The following is a 19544-nucleotide window of genomic DNA, read 5'->3' on the forward strand; positions in this document are numbered from 1 at the left end:
ACTCGTGCATTAAATCCCTGTCTCCTGATGTGATGAAATCATCGATTTGTCCTTATGTTGACTTCTTTATATGAAGAATAAGATTATTCTAATAATTAAATGTTCTGTTATAAGCTTCTTTTTGTTGCAATCATGGACGGGAGGATTATAGTTATTGGCATTCCCACCAAGTATATGGGTCCTTTGGTCTTTTTGAATTTCATATTATATTTTATATGGTTTTTTTAAATTTTTAGTGTTTTTATGGGACTGTTTTGACCAAAATATACAAAATTTCAAGTTTATTACTGATTTTAAAAATTATTAAAATAAAATATATAATTTTAATATTTGTCTTTATTATTTTAACCAATTATTTGATTTTTATTTTTTCATTGTTTTTTCGAAAAGGATATTATTGTCAATTAAAATTTTGATGTCGTTATGTTGATAATTACATTGTCACATGTATATATATATATATATATATATATATATATATATATATATATATATATATATATATATATATATATATATATATATATATATATATATATATATATATACACTGCAGGCGGCGCCTCCGTGGCGGCGAACTTGGCTCCGGTAACCCCCTCCGGAACCGAAACTCCTGCAGCTCGTGATCGGAAAGATGCGCGAGATCGGATGCCTCCGCCGGCGCGGCCTCCCTCCCGTCAGGCTCTGCGGCCACCGCCTCGACCTCCGGCGCCGGGTTGTCGTATCTCCCTGGGAGCGGGAGCTTCTCCTTCCAATCAGTCTGTAGAGGTTCCCTCTCCCATCTCCGCCGTTGCTCCTCCTCCTCGAACCCTAAACGTGTAGAAGTTCGCGGAATCCCGAGCTGCCGAGCTCGCTTCGCTCCATTCCATCATCTCCACCCGACTAAACTACGGCTTCCGGATTCGCCGCAACAAGCGGAGGCGAACCACCGGCCACAGAGCCTCCACCAAGTATCATGGCCACCCCAAAAGAAGGAAGCTGGGGGTCGAGGATGGAATCCTGCCCGAGGATGAAGAGGTTCAGACGACCAAGAAGGCGTCCCGCAGGACTCGTCGGAGGATGGAGTTCCGAAGCAATCCGTCTTCCGGCTTTTGTACCGCAGGAGATTTTACGAAGAGGTTGAGGACTCATTTGTGGCATGCTAAGCGGTTCACGATGGTGAAGCGCTGGGGATTTTACCTTCCTCTGGAGCTTCATGGCAGGTAAACGTCCTGTCTGATGTATCATGTCTCCTTTGGTTTCAAACATTTTGGGTGGGGAAGATAAAATTTCGGCAAATTTTGTGTTCTACTTCACTTCTATTGTTGTTGAGATCCTAATTTTTCAGAGAAAATCATACTAAAGTACCAGAAAGAAACAATATGAGTGAGGTTACATTTGAAAAACCTATAATTAGGAGTGACCTGAAGTTCTTAGAAAGAAACAATATATATTCCTTAGGTTTATGCAGGAGGCTGCCAAACTAGATGAGGATACGTTTAACAGGATAAAGCATGGTGAAAAAAGTTGTGGAAATCTTTTCATCTAGTTGTACAATCATCAGACTTGTGTAGAATTAAACTATGTAACAGAAGCAGAAGGGGAGCTTCTTTTCATGTTGGAAACTAGTACCCATCCATGCTGCAGTGTATTTGAGGAAAGATGATCGAATCATTTTTTATTTTAGAATAATGTTATGGTGTGAATCAAGGTTCTGCTTAGAGTTTCCTTGTTGGGCCAACTGCATAGTGATAGACATGGTTTGTCTGTTTTCATGTTCCAGATAGAATCATGTTTGTTACTTGAATATTCTATCGTTACTTATCGGTCTCACTGTTATTAATAGGACATGCTCATGAACTTCTTCTGATACTGATTTTTTTGAAGTTTAATGGAGTTTCTTAAAATATATGTTTATATTATGGTTTTATGCAGAGGACGAGGTTCAAGGGCTGCATTGAAGTGGTTCAAATATGGTGCCCTCTTGCATGATGCTAGTTATTGTCTTCCCATCCAAGTAGAGGGTCCAGAGGCAGCCATTTTCTTTCTTTTTATGAATTTCGGCTGTTAAATCCATCCATCTCATTTCCGTTTACTTCACATGATTTTTTCTTTTACTGAACATTGCTTCTACAATTAACTCCTTTAAAAAGATTTTACCCCTTCTATCTGTTCAGGACTCCATATTGGCTGTATTGAGAATGGTTTTGTTCCCATTGCCTTATGTACCTTCAACTGCTCCAGAAAAACTATCTAACCAGGTTGCTCATGGAGTTTGCTATGGAAAAGCTATGGTAGGTTGTAATTTTTGTGAGCATGATTGATTCAGTTCCAAGAGGTCCATACTTGAAAGAATTATAACATTGTCATTCTGCAGCTTTATCATATTGAAGCTCCAGTTTCCAACTTGATATCTCCAGTTATTTACATGTGGCAACCCTTCCTAAGAGATAGTGATCATGCTAATGCTGAGAAAGATGGCGATTCCAATAGCTCTGGCAGCACTCATAAAGATGAGTGTAGTTCTCCGATTCGAAAATTGTGGATATGGATACATGCTGCCACCTTCAATGAAGGATTTGGTGTAATTGATAATGCATGTCAAAAACAGGTACCATTAAGCAACTTCTCTTCTCTTCTCTCTCTCTCTCTCTCTCTCTCTCTCTCTCTCTGTCCTCCTTTTCTGGTGCCCCAGGACAATAAACTATATGTTGTCTCTATCCTATTCTTTTAATTAGATAAACCTGTTTATAGATGCATCTATTTCCTATGATGTAATGTCATCCACATGTCCTCTTTGTTTGGTTCACTTAGCAGATGTGCTACCAACGTTCAAATGATATGCTGTTTTGTGTCATTCTCTCTTTTTTTTCCTTATTCAGCAGATGCATTTGTTGTCCTTGGAGTAACTTTGTGGTTCCAAACAGAGTAATGCCCTTAGCCATTTTTGTTGAGTACATGTTAACAGTTGCATGATGATAAGAGCACTGAAAATGACAAGTTGTGGTAAAATAGAAATACTCTAGTGTTTTAAGCCATTTAAGAATGGAATTATATATCTTTGTTGGGACATCTGGGTTGGTTAGTGCAATGTTTCATAAGTGATAGGTCGCAGGTTTGAGTCCACTTGTGAGCATCATATACGTTATTCAATGTAATGAAGATTTCTTCAAATTTTTGTTTTTAAAAAAGAATTGAATTATCTCTATTTTGGACTTGTCAGAACTTTTCTATTTCTTGGTTACTTAAAACTTTGGCCTTTTATGTCTTGCTTTAATAGACACATATCTGACTTGTGTTATACTGAAAGATTACCAAGTTGGCTATATTCTTGGATTGCTAACAGTACATAATCTTCGGTTGCTAAAATTTCAAGTGGATATGTGCACCAGCTTGAATGTCTAATGGCATTCATGAAAACTGTATCCCCTGTTTTCAATTTTTCAGATGCATGAGTGTGGTGTATATGTCAGATGCTTTTCGCTTGAGGGGCAAATTGCCAGATTAGAAGTTATGGGGTCCAAGGCAATAAAAATGATAAAGAAGATTCTACATCCTGTATTCCAGTAAGTTTTTGTTGCCACTGACATGGAGTTTTGAATCTATCAATTATTTATCAATTTAATCTTTGCAATGAGTACAGTACGTTGTACATTCTTTGCGGGTCATGTAGTAGTGCAGATGATTCTCTATTAAATCAATCAAGTCTTACACCTTGGAGCAACTCACAAGTTCAGAAATCTATTCTCCTTTGCCATGCGGAGAAACTTGCCTCCCATGCAATTTTATCTTTAACAGTTCATGATCCACGAGATTTGCCATCTAGCAGAACTGAAGTTACAGATAACGAGTTTTCTACCATCCTTGAGGGTTATTTGCAGGGAGAAGATTCATTGTGGTCAAGACCTGAAACCAATGGCATTTTCCTCTCTGATAGCATAAGTTTGTGGGATTGCAGCAATAACTTAAATCCTCCTGTTCCAGAAAGCATTATTTGCAAAGAGAAGCATGATAGGCGCTTAAAGGACTTCTACCTTGAGCCTTCCAGTCATGCAGGTGCAGCAACTGAAGTAAAAGATTGTCCAAGCCGAACCTGCCCTGTTTTACTTCTAAAACATGCTGACTATAGTAGCTTCTGTATGGGGTGAGATGCTACCTTACTATCAATTTCCTGCTATGGTAATCATATCGTCCTTATCTAGATTATCTCCATGATAGATGCATGCTATTTTATTCTTTTACACAATGTTGTATCTATCTGTGCTTTTTTCAAAATAACCCTTGTCCTTTGCCTTGTTCTGAAGGTTATTTTGCTTCAGCAACTGAGCTTTGAGCTTCGACCGTGAACCACGGAAATAAATAACGGATCAATCTTTGATAACTAAGTTATTGTTAATATTTGAGAAATTACTTATTATTCTTGGTAAAAGGATGGGGAGAGCTTCGAGATTGATGATCTTATCGGTAAAAGAATTTTGGCAAAAAAAATTATTATCATTTATTGAATTCATATTTGAATTGAATGGTCGAGATGTCTTCTTGGTTTTAAAGATATTACTTTTCTTGAACCAATAACTTGGTACTTTGTATAATGGTTACCCCTGAAAGAAAATACTTTTCTTACTGCGTACAGACTTCACTGATAATATTGTGCTACTGCAGAATATGGAAATTATTTGTTTTATGGTTGCTTCATCCTGTGATTTACTCCATCATGGCTCCCTCCTTGACACCGTGCAACAGGAGATACAAACATGATTGCTGATATTCCAGGATAGTCTATTGGATTAGATTGTTTAATTGTGAAAGCAATTTTGTTATAGAGATTTGTCGTACCAATTTCCGCTTCAGTTGTGTTGGGTCTGCTTGTTTTCAGCCTGGCCGTTGGTTGCTGATGCTGCCCGGAAAGGACTTAACATGGGTCTTCTTTGCTTTGCCGCCCCTGGCCGATTGCCAGTCCTCTACTCTCAGCAGCTTGAATACCTTCGACAGGTATTCTTCCACCTCCCTTCTGTTCTCTCTCTGTTGCTCTCTTCCTTCTTCGTTATTTAAATTTATTATTTGTTGTAATGATACGGACCGGTATTTGAATCCTTGGATTGATAATTGACAAGCTCGTGCTGAATGTGTTTTCTAGGCAGTCATTGATTCTTCTAGATCATTCTTCAACGAAATGTCATCTTTACCCTTTAAATTCTTCCTTGTATGGGCGTGTCTAAGTGAAGGCCACGCTGGACCAAACAAGATATGCGGGCCAGCGATATGGATCGTGCAAGGATGTTGTTCGAGGGAATGCCTGAGAGAAATGTGGTCACATGGTGTGCGATTATCTCCGGGTGCATTCAGTGCGGACGCTCGAAGGAGGCGTTGGCTCTCTTCTCACGGATGCAGACCGACGGGTTTGAGCCAAACGACATGACCCTCGTCAGTGTACTCGCCACCTGCGCTCATCTGGGAGCTCTGGAGCAGGGGAAATGGGTCCATATCTACATGAGGAGTAACGGGATAAAGATCAGTGTGTTCCTGGGCACTTCATCGATCGACATGTATGTCACGTGTGGCCAGGTGGAGTTGGGCTTGAAGGTGTTTGAGGAGATGCAGGAGGAGAACTTGCTAACCTACACAATGATGATAAAAGGGCTCGCCATGCATGGTCGAGGATTCGAGGTGCTATGACTCTTCTCAGATATGGAGATGTCAGGCTTCGTCCCTGATGATGTCGCATTCATTGGCGCCCTTTGTGCATGCACTCATGCAGGGCTGGTTGACCAGGGTCGCGAGATCTTAGATTCGATGACCAGGCAGTATGGCATTAAGACAAAGCTCGAGCATTATGGGTGCATGGTTGATCTACTGGCACACAATGGGCTACTCGATGAGGCTCGAGATCTGGTGGAGAGTATGCCAATGGAGCCCGATGCTCTTGTCTGGGGAGCGCTGATGGCTGGTTTCAAGGTTCATAGAAATGTTGAATTGGCAGAGCATGCTGTGAAACACTTGATCCGACTAGAGCCAGATTCTAGCGGGGTTTATGTGCTTTTGGCCAATGTATATGCTTCTTCAGGCAGGTGTGACGATGCCAGGAAGGTGAGACTTCTGATGAAGAAGAAGCAAGTGGAGAAGACCCCAGGATGCAGCCTGGTGGAGATAGGAGGGAGGATTCACCAGTTTTTGGTTTGTGACATTGCTCACCCCCGGATAAAGGATATACTGCTCGAGTGGGACGAGATCGAGAGCCGCATAAGGCTGGAGGGCTATGTGCCAGACAAGAAAGCAGTTTTGCTCAACATCGACGAAGAGGAAAAAGAAGATGCACTTGCTCGTCACAGTGAGAAGTTGGCAATTGCCTTTGTGTTGCTTAGCACCGAGGAAGGCATGCCAGTTCGTGTGGTAAAGAATCTTAGTGTGTGTAGCGATTGCCATCAAGTAACCAAGCTCATATCCAAGGTTTACAATAGATAAATTGTTGTTCGAGATCGAACACGGTTCCATCTTTTCAAAGGGGGTAGCTGTTCTTGCAATGACTATTGGTAGAAGCACTGTTGGTCTCAACTCTTCGATTCTTGTGCTTAGAGACTGAGAGGCTATGATTGCCCAGGGAAGGCATGCCAATTCATGTGGTAAAGAATCTTAGAGTGTGCAGAGATTTCCATTAAGTAACTAAGCTCGTACCCTAGGTTTACGAAAGAGAAGTTGTGGTCCGAGATCAAACAAGGTTCCACCTCTTCAAAGGGGGTAGTTGTTCTTGCAATGACTCTCAGCAGAAGCACCGATGATCTCAACTCTTCAACTCTCGTGCTCAGAGAGACTGAGAGGTTATGATTGCATTAGTTGACTGGAGTTAATTGAAAGAACAACAGTAGCAGACTGCAACTGCTCCATGAAAATGTCATGGCTGGTGAGAGGAACAAGATAGATATCATGGCATATTCATGATGTTTGAGCAAGATGTGATATCACCTGGTGATGAGAACCAGGTGACATGCCTCTCCTTGAGCATCAGACAAAGGGATTACCGGTTCCAGCCTTAAGTGAGACTAATGTATGTGCAAGCAGTACAACAGCATAAGCAGGCCCCAAGGGAAAGAAAGAAACTACAAGACAGACTAGAAGTATGAGAAGCACTTCAGATCCTTGAATCCACCATTTAAACATGGAAGCGGATTTGGTGAAGACATCTATTTCATTCAACCAGCATGTTCCACCAGATTGCTGGCAATATCACCAACCAGCTTCCTCCTCGATAAAATTACTTCTTGTCCAATCATTCCAAAAGGGAGTGAAGTTAGCAGGCTCATCAAAGGTATGATAAATATTGAAAATGCCTTTCCATATTCTAGAAGATAAGCGATGTATAAAAAAACAAATGGTTAATATCCCCATTTTGAGGATCAAAATCTACAGTCATCTAAGCAGTCGAATAGGATTGATTTGCTGATTTACTGGTGAAGGATATATTACTAAGAAGGGACTAATTGTTTATTGTATTAGGTACCTTATGGCATGAAAATTTTGGCACAAATTCTTCTTTTTATTGTACAATCTTTACTTAAATATGTTTTAAGCATTCTAATGGTATATATTCTTTTTTTTATATAGATTGGAGAGAAATAAAAATACATATGTGATACCATGCACTTATGATTAGATGGACTTGAGTCTTTTTATTATACTTGATGAGGATGCTAGAATCTTGTCTCTAATCCCTTCTGGAATATAAGATTTCATTCCGTGAAAATGTCATGACTTATGCTGACAATGCACGATGAAAAAAAGTACAACATACATGATCTAGTTTAGTAATTCTCATTGTGTTGATGCTCATGACTATAATTATAATTCTGCATTGGAAGTGCTTAATTTCCAGCCCAGAATTCAGTACCATCATCAACCAATCTCATGAAGTATTGGCTCCAAGTCTTTCTGAAATAAGTATGCCTTCCTTTTTTTGCAGTGTTCACTTTCTGCAACAAAAAGAGGGGACTCAAACACACCTAATAATTGGACTTAAGCTTGTGGGGGGCCAAACATACTTGCTTTCACTTAAATTTCCTGTGTGTGTGTGTCTTGGATAATTTTTAAGATCAGCAAATGGATGAGAAGATATTTTTTTAGCCTATATAAGATTAGATAAGAGTACCATCTTTACCTATAGACATTTTGGACTATCTGGATCAATGATTTTAGTTTTTCCTCTCCAAAGTGGAAAGATGATTATGAGTTTATATTCCTATTTATCAGATTAAGCATTTTACATTATGTGGTTCTAAGTAGTCAACAAGTCAGTATCACAGTAGTTAATAAATTAGCTATTAAATGATTATAATCAAGTTACTCAACATTACTGCCATGCTAAGTCTAAGCCCTATCAAAGGTGAGAAACAATTTCAAGTATTTTTTATTTTTTGCCTTATAAAACATTAAATCCTAATTCTGTGTCCTCCATGTTGTGTTTGTCAGTAGGTAGCAATCAGCCAAACCATGTTATAATATGGGGACAAGATGACCACTTCCTGAGTGGGTGTTCGAAAGCGACTCCCATGTTACATATTGGAACCAAAAGCAGGTCACCTTTCTGTCATGGAATGACCCCTTCTCCTTGTAGTTATGTGAGAGGCCTTATTTTCCTTATTTTCTTTTATTTAATATTTCTCTCGAATTTTATATCAATTTATTTATTTACAAAAAAAACTCATTAATATCCCATTTTACAACAACAATGTGATGCTTTACATATTATTTTATTCATTTAGAAACAAGATAAAGTAATTTGAGATGTGGATAAATAGGATAGAAAAAATAATAATCATATAATTAGAGAACAATCCATAAAAGGCAACATTATTTTATCACCTAATTAAAAATTAGGTGACCATTGATTGACTAATTTTTATTTGAGAACCAAACCAAAGTTTAAAAAAGATAAAAAAAGTATTATGAAATAAAAAAAGCCCCCTACTCTTTGAACCTGGCCGTCATTTCCGGCAAGGTTCATCGGTCAGCGATCTGAAGGACAATCCAACGGTTGGCATCGTACTACAGTAGATTAACACGAAGCTGTGGTCGTACGCCACGTCTCCTGACAGGTTTATTGTCCGCGATGCCGGTGGGGCAATCCAACGGCTGATATGATGGCGTCTCAGCGTCTCATCGTATGATTCCGGTTGGCACGAATCATTACGGTTTGGTCGTATCAGCGTATGATGGCGTACCTACGTCGAAGATGACGACAGTAGAGATTATGGGCATAACTTTAAGACATGATTAACGAGCTAATTAATCACTTAATTAGGAGAGGATCGAGGAGAAGACTTATTACGGAACAGGTGGCAAACTTAGCTGGCTCCGTTAACTGTTGACTATAAGTGGCTCTCCCATCCTCTGCCCCTTTCCATTTCCACTCCGGAGGTAATCGGAAGAAAAGATCGCTCTTTTACGTTTCTCTCCCTCTGTCGTTTTGCTCTCCGCGGAGCTCGTACTCCTCCGTCAATGGCGACCAAGATTTACATCGTGTAAGCATTTACACCCGCTCACCGTCGGCTTCCGTTCGTTAATCGGATTCATCTTCTTGATGCCCAATCTTTTGCGTGTCACTGTTCGAATTTTGTGAGGTTTTATCAATTTGGGGGCTTTTTGGTGAATTCCTTCCATGAATCGCGGTGATATATCCTCTTGAGTCTGTTTTTGATCGGATCTCGTGTTAGGAACGGTTGTAATGTATTGATCTAGTGGCATCCTCGGCAAAGATGTTTGTATGAAACGTTTGGATCGAGGGTTTCTTTGGAAGGGACAATTGAATTCCTGGAATGTTGTAGATAATCGTTGGTGCTTCTTACTGGATTGCAGCGAAAATTTTTCTCTTTTGACCTTACAAAACCTTAGTCTGGGTTGTATTTTATTTCAACCAGCGAAAACACAAATCAAACAGTGCAAAGCTTGTCAACTCTTGAGATTCCTGATTGGCTGTAGAGTCTTAGAGTTTATGCCGTTTCTTTTACCTAATACTCGATAGGGAATTTGTCCAACATATGATGTATATTGTCTAAAGGTATTCTTAACATTTCGACAAATTAATGTGTAGATTAGTATACCGTTACAGTTCTTACATCAATCTGTAGGCTTTTAAGAACGAGTCATATTATTTAAACTTATTTATCTGATCTGCATTTACATATTTTAGAGTTGATTCACCATATCCCACTATTAAATAGCTGATTATTTCATATCTAAATGCAGTGTAGCTATGCATGTAATTATCAAGCTGCTATCTCATGTTTTTGTTCAGGAGATATATGAAATAATATTATCAGAAAAGAACATTTTATTTGCTTGATATGTTTTTTTTACCATTATGTTTTTGTACATTATTTTTCTATGAGCTGCTAACGGACAACATGATCATTTTCTGAAGGTATTATTCCATGTATGGGCATGTTGCAAAGCTAGCAGAAGAAATTAAGAAAGGTTCTTCATCTGTTGAAGGAGTTGAAGTGAAACTTTGGCAGGTAAAAGCTTGTCATACTATTAATTTCAGCACACTTCCTAATGTTTAAGGATGACAACATTGGCACAGTAATAAAGAAAAAGTAGGCGATGTCTCCTAAAATTCATCATCTTTAACCATTTCTCTTTGAAAATCAAGGGTTGTATGGGCAATAAACTTATTGTCTTCCACTTGATTTTTTTTGACCAGAATCAACTATATCTATAGATGGTGTTCCTTACAATATCCTTTTGTTATCTGGATAACAATTTTATATTCATATGCTATCAGATTAATTGTCAACTGGTCTCCTTTTTCACTAATTGTATCTGTTTTCTTTTCATGTCTTCTTTTGTCTAATATATGTTGCCTGTTTTCATGTTCCAATTTCTGATTTAGTTTTCCTAATTAAGCACTAAATTCATTGTGGAAATTTTTGCATTGAGTTGTAAGTCATGGAACGAGTTGTTTGTTATAGAAGAACTTAAGCTTCTGGGAACTAGTATCGGCCAAAGCTGCTAGGACCTATCGTAGTCAAGTTGCTGGAGTTTTTGTCTTATAAATATATAGACAGAATTATTAAGCTATTTTGGTTGAACAGGTTCCTGAGACTCTTCCTGAAGAAGTTCTTGTTAAGATGGGAGCACCTCCTAAGAGCGATGCACCAATCATTACACCGAATGATCTTGCCGAGGCAGATGGGATTCTCTTTGGTTTCCCAACAAGGTTTGGCATGATGGCTGCACAGTTTAAAGCTTTTCTTGATGCAACTGGAGGTCTTTGGAGAACACAGGCTCTAGCTGGCAAACCTGCTGGACTCTTCTTCAGCACTGGATCCCAAGGCGGTGGTCAAGAGACTACTCCGTAAGCTTTTTACCCCTAGTAATTCGCATCATAACTATAAGAATCCTGATGTCTTTGTTGCACTTCATTGTCACTATCTAAATCTAAAACCATAATAATTATCTCATATAGGCCGTGGTTGAGCAACTTTTGCATCAAGATAATGAATGTGTAATTAAAATAATATCAAATGTGTTTTTCCTGCAAGGTGTTGGGAAAAGTTGTGCAGTAGAACAATGTTTATTATATTCATTTCTTTCTCCTATGGATTGCTAATAAATTGGCTACTTCCTAACATTTAAAATATATAGTTCTTGAAACTTTTTACTGACCATATTTCTTCTACCATTTCCATTTTCTCCTAAGTTTGACAGCCATAACTCAGCTGGCCCATCATGGAATGATCTTTGTCCCAATTGGCTACACCTTTGGGGCAGGAATGTTTGAGATGGAGAAGGTGAAGGGTGGCAGCCCATATGGTGCAGGCACATTTGCTGGAGATGGTTCAAGATTCCCATCCGAGCTTGAGCTGGAACAGGCTTTCCACCAGGGAAAGTACTTTGCCAGCATTGCCAAGAAGCTCAAGAGTTCCTCTTGATGATCCTGTGTCTCCACATAGTACTATCATTGGATTGAGGATTAATATCCTGGTATTTGTTGGCTGTTAAACTTTCATTGAACTTTACAAATATGTTATTTCTGGTACAACAGTTCTTTTATAAGTTTGGTATATGATTGCTTGACTTAGTATCTGATGCTGCCTTTTTAACGTTTTGATATGAATATGGTTATTGCATCTTTGATGTCACTTTTGATTTAACATACTCAATAATCTACATCAAAAACTTAGGAGAAATACATCCCTTTGATTGCTTGACATTTGAGGACTTATGCCCACCAATGCATCTTTGTAATTTCACATTGCATTCCTGTCTTCTATAATCAGTGATTTAAAAAGCACTGGGCGCCAAAAGGTACTAAGATCCAAAAACACCCAAGGCGCTAGGCATTTGCCCGAGTGAAGCGAGGCATTAAAATATAAAAATATATAATATAATTAATAAATATAATTATTTAAATAAAAAATATATTATTAAATTAAAAAAATATAAAATTATAATAAATAAATAAATCATAATAGTATATTTTTATTTTTTAAATAAAAAAATATATTATTAAATAAATAAACATTAATAATATTAAAATTAAAATAATATATTATTAATCTAATAAATAAAAATACTATTATTAATATATAGTTAGTATTATAATGTTAATATACTGTTAACAATATAGAAAAAAGAGTGTGAGAAGACAAAGGCTGCTGAGGCAACGGTAGCGGTAGCAGACGATAGCCGTAGTGGGAGTGGCGAGTGGCAGCGACAGTAGGAGCAACGAGCGATAGCGGGAGTGGGAGCGGGAGCTGCGAGCGACAACGGGAGTGGCGATAGCGACAACGGGAGTGGCGATAGCGACAACGAGCGACGACAGCAATGACGAGCAGTGATTGTGGCAACGACGAACTGTCACGAACTTAGCTGGTTTTGCCTAAGTCGTACGGCATCCTTGCGTGTCCGTCCACAAAGGTCAGCCTCCCATGGTCCCTCAGGACCCACAAAAGAGAAAACAGGTTAGATAAAATGCCTCACTCGGAATCCACAAGCAAACATTTCTGAAAACACTTCACAGACAATGCAAATTACAAACAGACTTTACAAGCTCTGAATAGTTGCATAACAAAGGGTCAAAATGGTTCATTACAGATCGAAAATCTCTCACAAATGTCCATATGACACAACCTTTATTTATAAGCCTAAAGCGGCCACCAACCCAACTAAAATGAGACTATTAAGCCTTCAGTCGTCCCTCTACATGCTGTGCAAAGCATGAACATACAAAAAGACACGGACATACAGAAGCATTACATCAAACATCATGTTTAGAAGTTTGTCTGTGACATTCTCCCCCACTTATTCCTTCGACGTCCTCATCGAAGCCTTTGCCGACACTGCAACTCCTCGCCTTTGCTGAGTCTTCAATCTTCTGCTCCAGCTGCAATGCGCCTCTTGGCTCCCAGCTGCTCTCCGTTGTTGTTTTAGAGTAGTCGAACCTTTAATCCGCCATGCTACTTCAACTCGCCAATGACTCTAACTCTAGTGTGGGGTTGGCTGAGTTGTGTTAATCCTTGTTGGTTCCTGCGGATCCTCCAGATGAAGGCAAAGACCATCCTTACTATGTGCCAGTCTCTCAAATACCATATGCTGCTTGAACTAGGTGAATGCTTGTTGGAGCTTTAATGAGCATCGCCTCATAAACTTTCGAAGTTTTGGGTCCTTCCTCCACAAAATGTCCATCGACTCTTCTTTCATTTAGTTGTCACTTCCAAGTAGATTCGCATCACTTTCGCTTTCGATTGACATTCTGTTGGGAAATGAAGCGGATAATCTACTCTTAGTAGCACTGATCACTATTGGTGGGGATTTGACAACTATTGTCTTCCATTATCTTCGAAGGGTCTTTGGACCTGTGTAGCGCTCCTCTGCTGGATAGATAAGAGAATTGAGATACTCGGTTTCGCCCATTCTCTTAAGAGTTGAGAAGGCAATGGTTACTTGACTTCGCCCGCCTCCTCAAGTGTTGTACTCCATGCATCGAGCTGGTTACTGACCTTCGCCTGCTCTTTGCTCACACTTCTGAAGCACTTGAAGTGTTTGCACTCCTTGCATTGAGTTAGCTACTATGATTCACCTTCTCAATGCCATCGAACTTCTGGAATGCAGGAAGTTTTCACCCCAACTTGGAGTAATTCTCTAATAGTTTTGGTTGCCTCTAGGATTGTACCATCTTCTCCATCAACCCGGTCACCTACTCCACTGAGTAGCAAAGGTACAGCACCACGTACTGCCTGCTTCGTTCCTTGGTCGTGTACTCTTGCATGACCCGAATTCCTTCACTTTCGGCTATCTTAATGAGAAGCTCGTTGACACCGGTCTTACGAAGTTCCTTGGCCTCTACCCTTTAGCCTTGTCTCGGTACTTGGAGTTTGTCTTTGCATGCTCTACCTCTTCGGCCCCTTTCATGACCAAGTGCTCTCCCTCCATGAGAGCAAGGGATCAATGACTTTTACGGAAGTCCCGCCTCTACGGTACCATGGCGCTGCCATGCCCATGGCCCTACTATCCGTCGCCTTGCATCTGCATCCCTTTTCTTCACGATCAGTAGATATGACTCTGTGGCACTCCTCCGAGTCCACCTCCATTCTAACTTATGCTTGATTTTGGGTAGCTAAGTTCCTCTGGACTCATCATCGCTTCCTCGCCCATTTCGACCCCCTGCTTCAACACCTCTATGTTCTCCAAGCAGCTCTCTTTGGTCGATGGAAATACATATTGCAACTCCCATACATGGCCCCTGCCATCACGTTATAGGGTTTACATCGATTCTGTTCTCCTTAGCTTCCTTGGTAGCAACGTTCGCTTACTCAACCTTGTCCTCTAACTTGTCGGGCTCCCTTAAGTGAATATGGGCTCTGGAGCAGTCCAACTCGACAGCTGCTTCGATCATACCTCTGCATGATCAAGTCTCTCCCATGGGACTCACTGGTATTTGCATTCGAACTTTTCCCTTGGTGGAACACAGCCCCCATATGCTGACGACCAAGGATTTCATCCGATGCAAAATTCGATGCACGCACGGAAGACCCACCTCTGTGGTACCATGGCCTTCACTCCTTGAATCCATAGCCCTTCTTGCCATCGTGTTGTTCACCGAAGTGGAGCTTCTAATAGCTCCCGATCATACCTCCGTATGATCTAGTCCCTCACAGGACTCACTGCCGTGTGTATCGCATTGTCACAAACTGTTCCACCACGTTCCTCTGCACCATGTCGCCTCTTGGTGACATCTCTATTGCATTCTGATCCTTGTGGGATGAACTTAAATTGTGATCCCTCCATGTGTGGCCTCTGCCAATACATCGCAGGGTCTCTTCCACCTTCGATTTTGTTCGTTCCTTTGGCAATCGACCTTCATCCACCCACTCTTGGGTCACACCTGGATGAAGCACTGCTATAGAACAGTCCGTCTCCTAGTAGCTCCCGAAGTCCACCGACTTCGTTGAAAATAGTGCACCATTGTCTGGATCTTGGGCCTCTACCCCTACCAACACAATCTCCACTGCGCACCGCTTCCTTCATGGCAACTTGAATGGCAACACTATGGCGTATTCTTCAAAAGCACCCACCTCTGCGTCCTCTTGCCCCGTGCCAAGGCCTTCTGAACCCAACTTCGCCTCCGCAAGTTGAGTCGCCTTAGTTCCTCCATCAAATGCTTCTCCGAGATAAGGTGTATGTGCCCAGAAGCTCTCTTCGTCATTGGCACCATACAAGATGAGCCTGCTCCGTCAGAATGAAGGACCCATGGAACAACATGAGTTCTTGCCTCTGCAAGAGTTCATGTCCTTGACCTCTATCCAAGGAAAGCACTGTGCCTCCACTCCATGTTCCACCTTCTATGCTGGCTCCCTTCATGCGGCTTGGGTATTTCGCCAAGTTACACCCAAGTTGCTCCGCTCCTCGTTTTTGCATTGAGTTGATGGTGGCCCTCGCGCCCACCATTCCACGGGTCAGCCCCCTCTTAAGTCCGATCTCCATATTGACTCCAAGTGTGCCTTCATTTGTGTTGCTTTGGGTCGCTCCCCCACTTGATCTCGCAATGCATCCACCAATGCATTCTCTCAAGCGAGATCATGCGACTACTCTTTGCCGCTTACTCGGTCCATTGAGCTTCGTGGAGTTATTGTTTGTTGAGGCACTCCTCATCAACATGTGCGGTCTGTTGCACATGATTCTCCCTCTGGAGAAACCGGGATCTATCCCTCCTAGATAACTGTCCCGTTGGAGCAACATCTCTCTTCGTTTCGGAGACCACCATCCCCATGGACTACTCCGGTTTGCTGAACAAACTGTGCATTATTCTGCCTTCTACAAACGCACTTGCTAGATTGCGACTCCACGTCAATACAACTCCTGCTGCACCACTCAAGGCCTAGCAACATGCTGAACTCGCTGCACACTTCAGCCTCCTACAGACGTATCCTTCACATGCCGAAGAGAAAGTTTCAATACTTCATGGCGCCGAGTTTTGGTCGCCTTGGGATGGCCGCGAACATTCCATCGTCCGCATACAAGCCCATGCATATGAGTACCGAATTCTTCGAGTTAGCAATTCCCCTCACCTTTGTGTGTTTTGCACAACTCTTTTGGTCACTAAGCAACTTATTCCACCTTGTGTGGTCTTATCCTTTACCAAGCGCCTCGCTTGCCTTGAGCACCATCAAGTATAGTTGTCAACGTCGAGCCGTAGCTCGAACTCAGCCATCCCAACCTTTGTGCGCTCCGCATTCTTCCCAGCTTGCTTGTCATTGTGGTGCCTCTTATGCGAAGGGTTGGCCATTCCTCTAAATGTCACTCTCAGATGCCCGCTCCTCCGAACGACTCCTTTTTCCTACATCTCCATACTCGTTTTCCCTCAAACAGTCACGCGTGTACTGACTGCCCTCAACACAACCCCGTTAGGTCCCCCACATTTGCATGCCAAATGTTTCTATGAGTGCTTGTCCCGCTCTGATACCATCTGTCACGGACTTAACTGGTTTTGCCTAAGTCGTGCGGCACCCTTGCGTGTCCGTCCGCAAAGGTCAGCCTCCCTGAAGCCTCCTATGGTCCCTCAGAACCCACAAAAGAGAAAACGGGTTAGAGAAAACGCCTCACTCAGGATCCACAAGCAAACATTTCCGAAAACACTTCATAGACAATGCAAATTACAAACATACTTTACAAGCTCTGAACAGTTGCACAACAAATGGTCAAAATGATCCATTATAGACTGTAAATCTCTCACAAGTGTCCACATGACACAACCTTTATTTACAAGCCTAAAGCGGCCACCAACCCAACTAAAATGGAATTATTAAGCCTTCGGTCGTCCCTCTATATGCTGTGCAAAGCATGAACATACCAAAAGACACGGATATACATAAGCATTACATCAAACATCCTGTTTAGAAGTTTGTCAGTGGCAGAGCGACGACGACAATGGGACCGGCGAGCAACAGCAAGAGTGGGAGCGGGAGCTGCAAGCGGCGAGCGACAACGGGAGCAACGACAGCAGCGGCGAGCAATCGGCAAGCAGCGATTGTGGCAGCGGCAAGTAGCGACAGTAGCGGCGAGCAGCGATAGTAGCGGCGAGTAGTGACAATAGCAGCGAGTAGCGATAGTAGCGGCGAGCAGCGATAGTGACAGCGACAACAGAGAGTAGCGATAGTAGAGAAGAAATCTCAGCGGCAAAATCACGAGTGCTAGGGTTGGGGAAGTCGGGGAAATTGCAAGAGGGAGCCTGATATCGATGATTTAGTTGGTTTGATTGAACCAACTAAAGCACCGGAGACCAACCTGACCTAAAAATCTGGTTCGGTCGCCTGGTTTAACCCAGGCGCTCGCCTGAAGCGCCCGACGCCCGACGCCCGGGCTTGGGCGAGCACCCAGGCAATGTCTCTTTGAAGCGAAGCGCTCGGACATGAAGCGAGGCGCTCGGGCCTCTCCTCGCCTCGCCCGAGCGCCTATTGAAATCACTGATTGTAATCAATATATGCTTTGCGTCTCTACCATTTATATTTGCTCATTTCTGGAAAATTCTGGGAAGGTTCGCCTATAATTGCATTGTACTATTTATCCTTTTTAAGTAATTATTCTTAAAGATTTTATTTATACTATTTATCCTTTTTAAGTAATTCTGGGAATCCAATATGACTGACATCAGATGGATATACAACCTATTATGTGATATGCAAAGTTTTACTCTGTTGGACTTTCATGACATGAAGATATCAGCAATGTGCTTCTATCTAATTCTGAATGAGTGTTTCTCAAAAAATAATATGTCAATGATGTCCATTCTTTCTATCTGACTGTTCTGTTCTCACTTCTTAGCTTTGATGACAAGAACAATTTCACTTTCTGGATTCTTTGTGCAAAAAAAAAAAAAAAAACTGTTTTCAAGTGAACAAATCTCTTCTTAATCTTTTTATGAATATGGGTGATGGTCTATGAAGAAACAATCTCATTTCTCTCTCATATGTCAGGGTTAGAGATATTCTTTTTACCAGACATGCCTATAATGTAGATGGCTCACATGCACTTTTATCATATATCATCTGTGATATTCTCATTGGAAGTGGAAATATGATCATAATGATATATGAGATTCGAGGAGTCTAATACTATTGACCATATATTGATGTTTAATCAAAAGAATATTTCTTGGGTTCCATGGTCCATATCATGTGCCACCACTGCACATGTTGTTGTTCCTCACCGACCAGAGGGGACATGTGCCAGCCAGCATTTGGCACGGTGGGAAAGATGAGTCTTACCCTATTATTCCATTAGGAAGAATCCCTTTTTCCTTTTTATGATTCGGAGATGTGATTGATACATCCACATGAAGCATGTCAAGTCTTACACCATTTGATTGCTACTTCTTCTGCCTTGTGCTTCCTAAACAGGTGCATCTCTCTTTTACCTTTGCCTCCATCAATGCAACATCTAAACCTTATCAGTAATGGAATACTACAACACAACCACAATAACAAGCTATAATTAAATCAATAACATTCATATCTCTTCTAACTCCACCATCTAATGTATGCTTTAATGACTTAATCTGAACACTGTATATAGTTAATAAAAAAAAATCAATCAATGTGCCATGTAGATAAAATAATATGATTTGATTGTGATATATATATATATATATATATATATATATATATATATATATATATATATATATATATATATATATATATATCGTAAATGGTTACGCTTTCTCTTTGCCCCTCTCTCCCTTTCATCATCATCAGTTGTGCTTCCTTTCTACCCTCCCTCCACTAATCGTGGATGATTGTACTTCCTCTTCGTCCATTTCGACCAATGACGACTATACTTCCTCTTTACTCTTCTCCTCTCATTATCAATGTACCCTATCTCTATAAGTGAAAGTGCATTAGGGCCAACAACTATAGAGGCCTTCCTGAGCATAGAGCGCAAGTTCTAGGTAGCCATCATCGCCAACTGCTACCTTTTGCTGCTTGTTGACTAACATCTACGACGGCAACATCGTTGGAATGGTGAACTATCTCCTTTCACCATTATAATCAATAGTCGTAAATGATACCCAT

The 19544-nt window shown here is 41.0% G+C and overlaps 3 protein-coding genes and 1 pseudogene across 3 annotated transcripts; all 4 read left to right on the forward strand.

Annotated features, from left to right (window-relative positions):
• Positions 1 to 555: 555 nt before the first annotated feature.
• LOC135596387 (ribonucleases P/MRP protein subunit POP1-like) lies at positions 556 to 7572 on the forward strand (annotated as a pseudogene).
• On the forward strand, positions 5227 to 5655 carry LOC135594912 (putative pentatricopeptide repeat-containing protein At5g40405). Its single transcript, XM_065085421.1, has one exon. The coding sequence runs from the start codon at positions 5227 to 5229 to the stop codon at positions 5653 to 5655; it is 429 nt and encodes a 142-aa protein (XP_064941493.1).
• LOC108951448 (pentatricopeptide repeat-containing protein At1g08070, chloroplastic-like) lies at positions 5668 to 6559 on the forward strand. The gene is made up of 2 exons (XM_065085430.1): positions 5668 to 6369; positions 6482 to 6559. The coding sequence occupies exons 1-2, from the start codon at positions 5668 to 5670 to the stop codon at positions 6557 to 6559; spliced, it is 780 nt and encodes a 259-aa protein (XP_064941502.1).
• Positions 7573 to 9339: 1767 nt separating the features above from the next.
• Positions 9340 to 12057, forward strand: LOC104000257 (NAD(P)H dehydrogenase (quinone) FQR1). Its single transcript, XM_009422261.3, has 4 exons — positions 9340 to 9491; positions 10391 to 10484; positions 11064 to 11326; positions 11672 to 12057. The coding sequence occupies exons 1-4, from the start codon at positions 9469 to 9471 to the stop codon at positions 11901 to 11903; spliced, it is 612 nt and encodes a 203-aa protein (XP_009420536.1). The 5' UTR covers positions 9340 to 9468; the 3' UTR covers positions 11904 to 12057.
• The last annotated feature ends 7487 nt before the right edge of the window (positions 12058 to 19544 follow it).

This window comes from Musa acuminata, chromosome BXJ1-2 (genome assembly GCF_036884655.1).
Source record: "Musa acuminata AAA Group cultivar baxijiao chromosome BXJ1-2, Cavendish_Baxijiao_AAA, whole genome shotgun sequence".
NCBI lineage: Eukaryota > Viridiplantae > Streptophyta > Magnoliopsida > Zingiberales > Musaceae > Musa > Musa acuminata.

Bases quoted from the DNA above. Each gene is read 5' to 3' on its own strand.
- LOC135594912 (XM_065085421.1), top strand. From the start codon at position 5,227: ATGCGGGCCAGCGATATGGATCGTGCAAGGATGTTGTTCGAGGGAATG.
- LOC104000257 (XM_009422261.3), top strand. From the start codon at position 9,469: ATGGCGACCAAGATTTACATCGT. The intron at 9,492-10,390 runs GTAAGCATTTAC...CATTTTCTGAAG, and splicing joins GCGACCAAGATTTACATCGT to GTATTATTCCATGTATGGGC. The intron at 10,485-11,063 runs GTAAAAGCTTGT...TTGGTTGAACAG, and splicing joins TTGAAGTGAAACTTTGGCAG to GTTCCTGAGACTCTTCCTGA.
- LOC108951448 (XM_065085430.1), top strand. From the start codon at position 5,668: ATGGAGATGTCAGGCTTCGTCCCTGATGATGTCGCATTCATTGGCGCC. The intron at 6,370-6,481 runs GTAAAGAATCTT...ATCTTTTCAAAG, and splicing joins AAGGCATGCCAGTTCGTGTG to GGGGTAGCTGTTCTTGCAAT.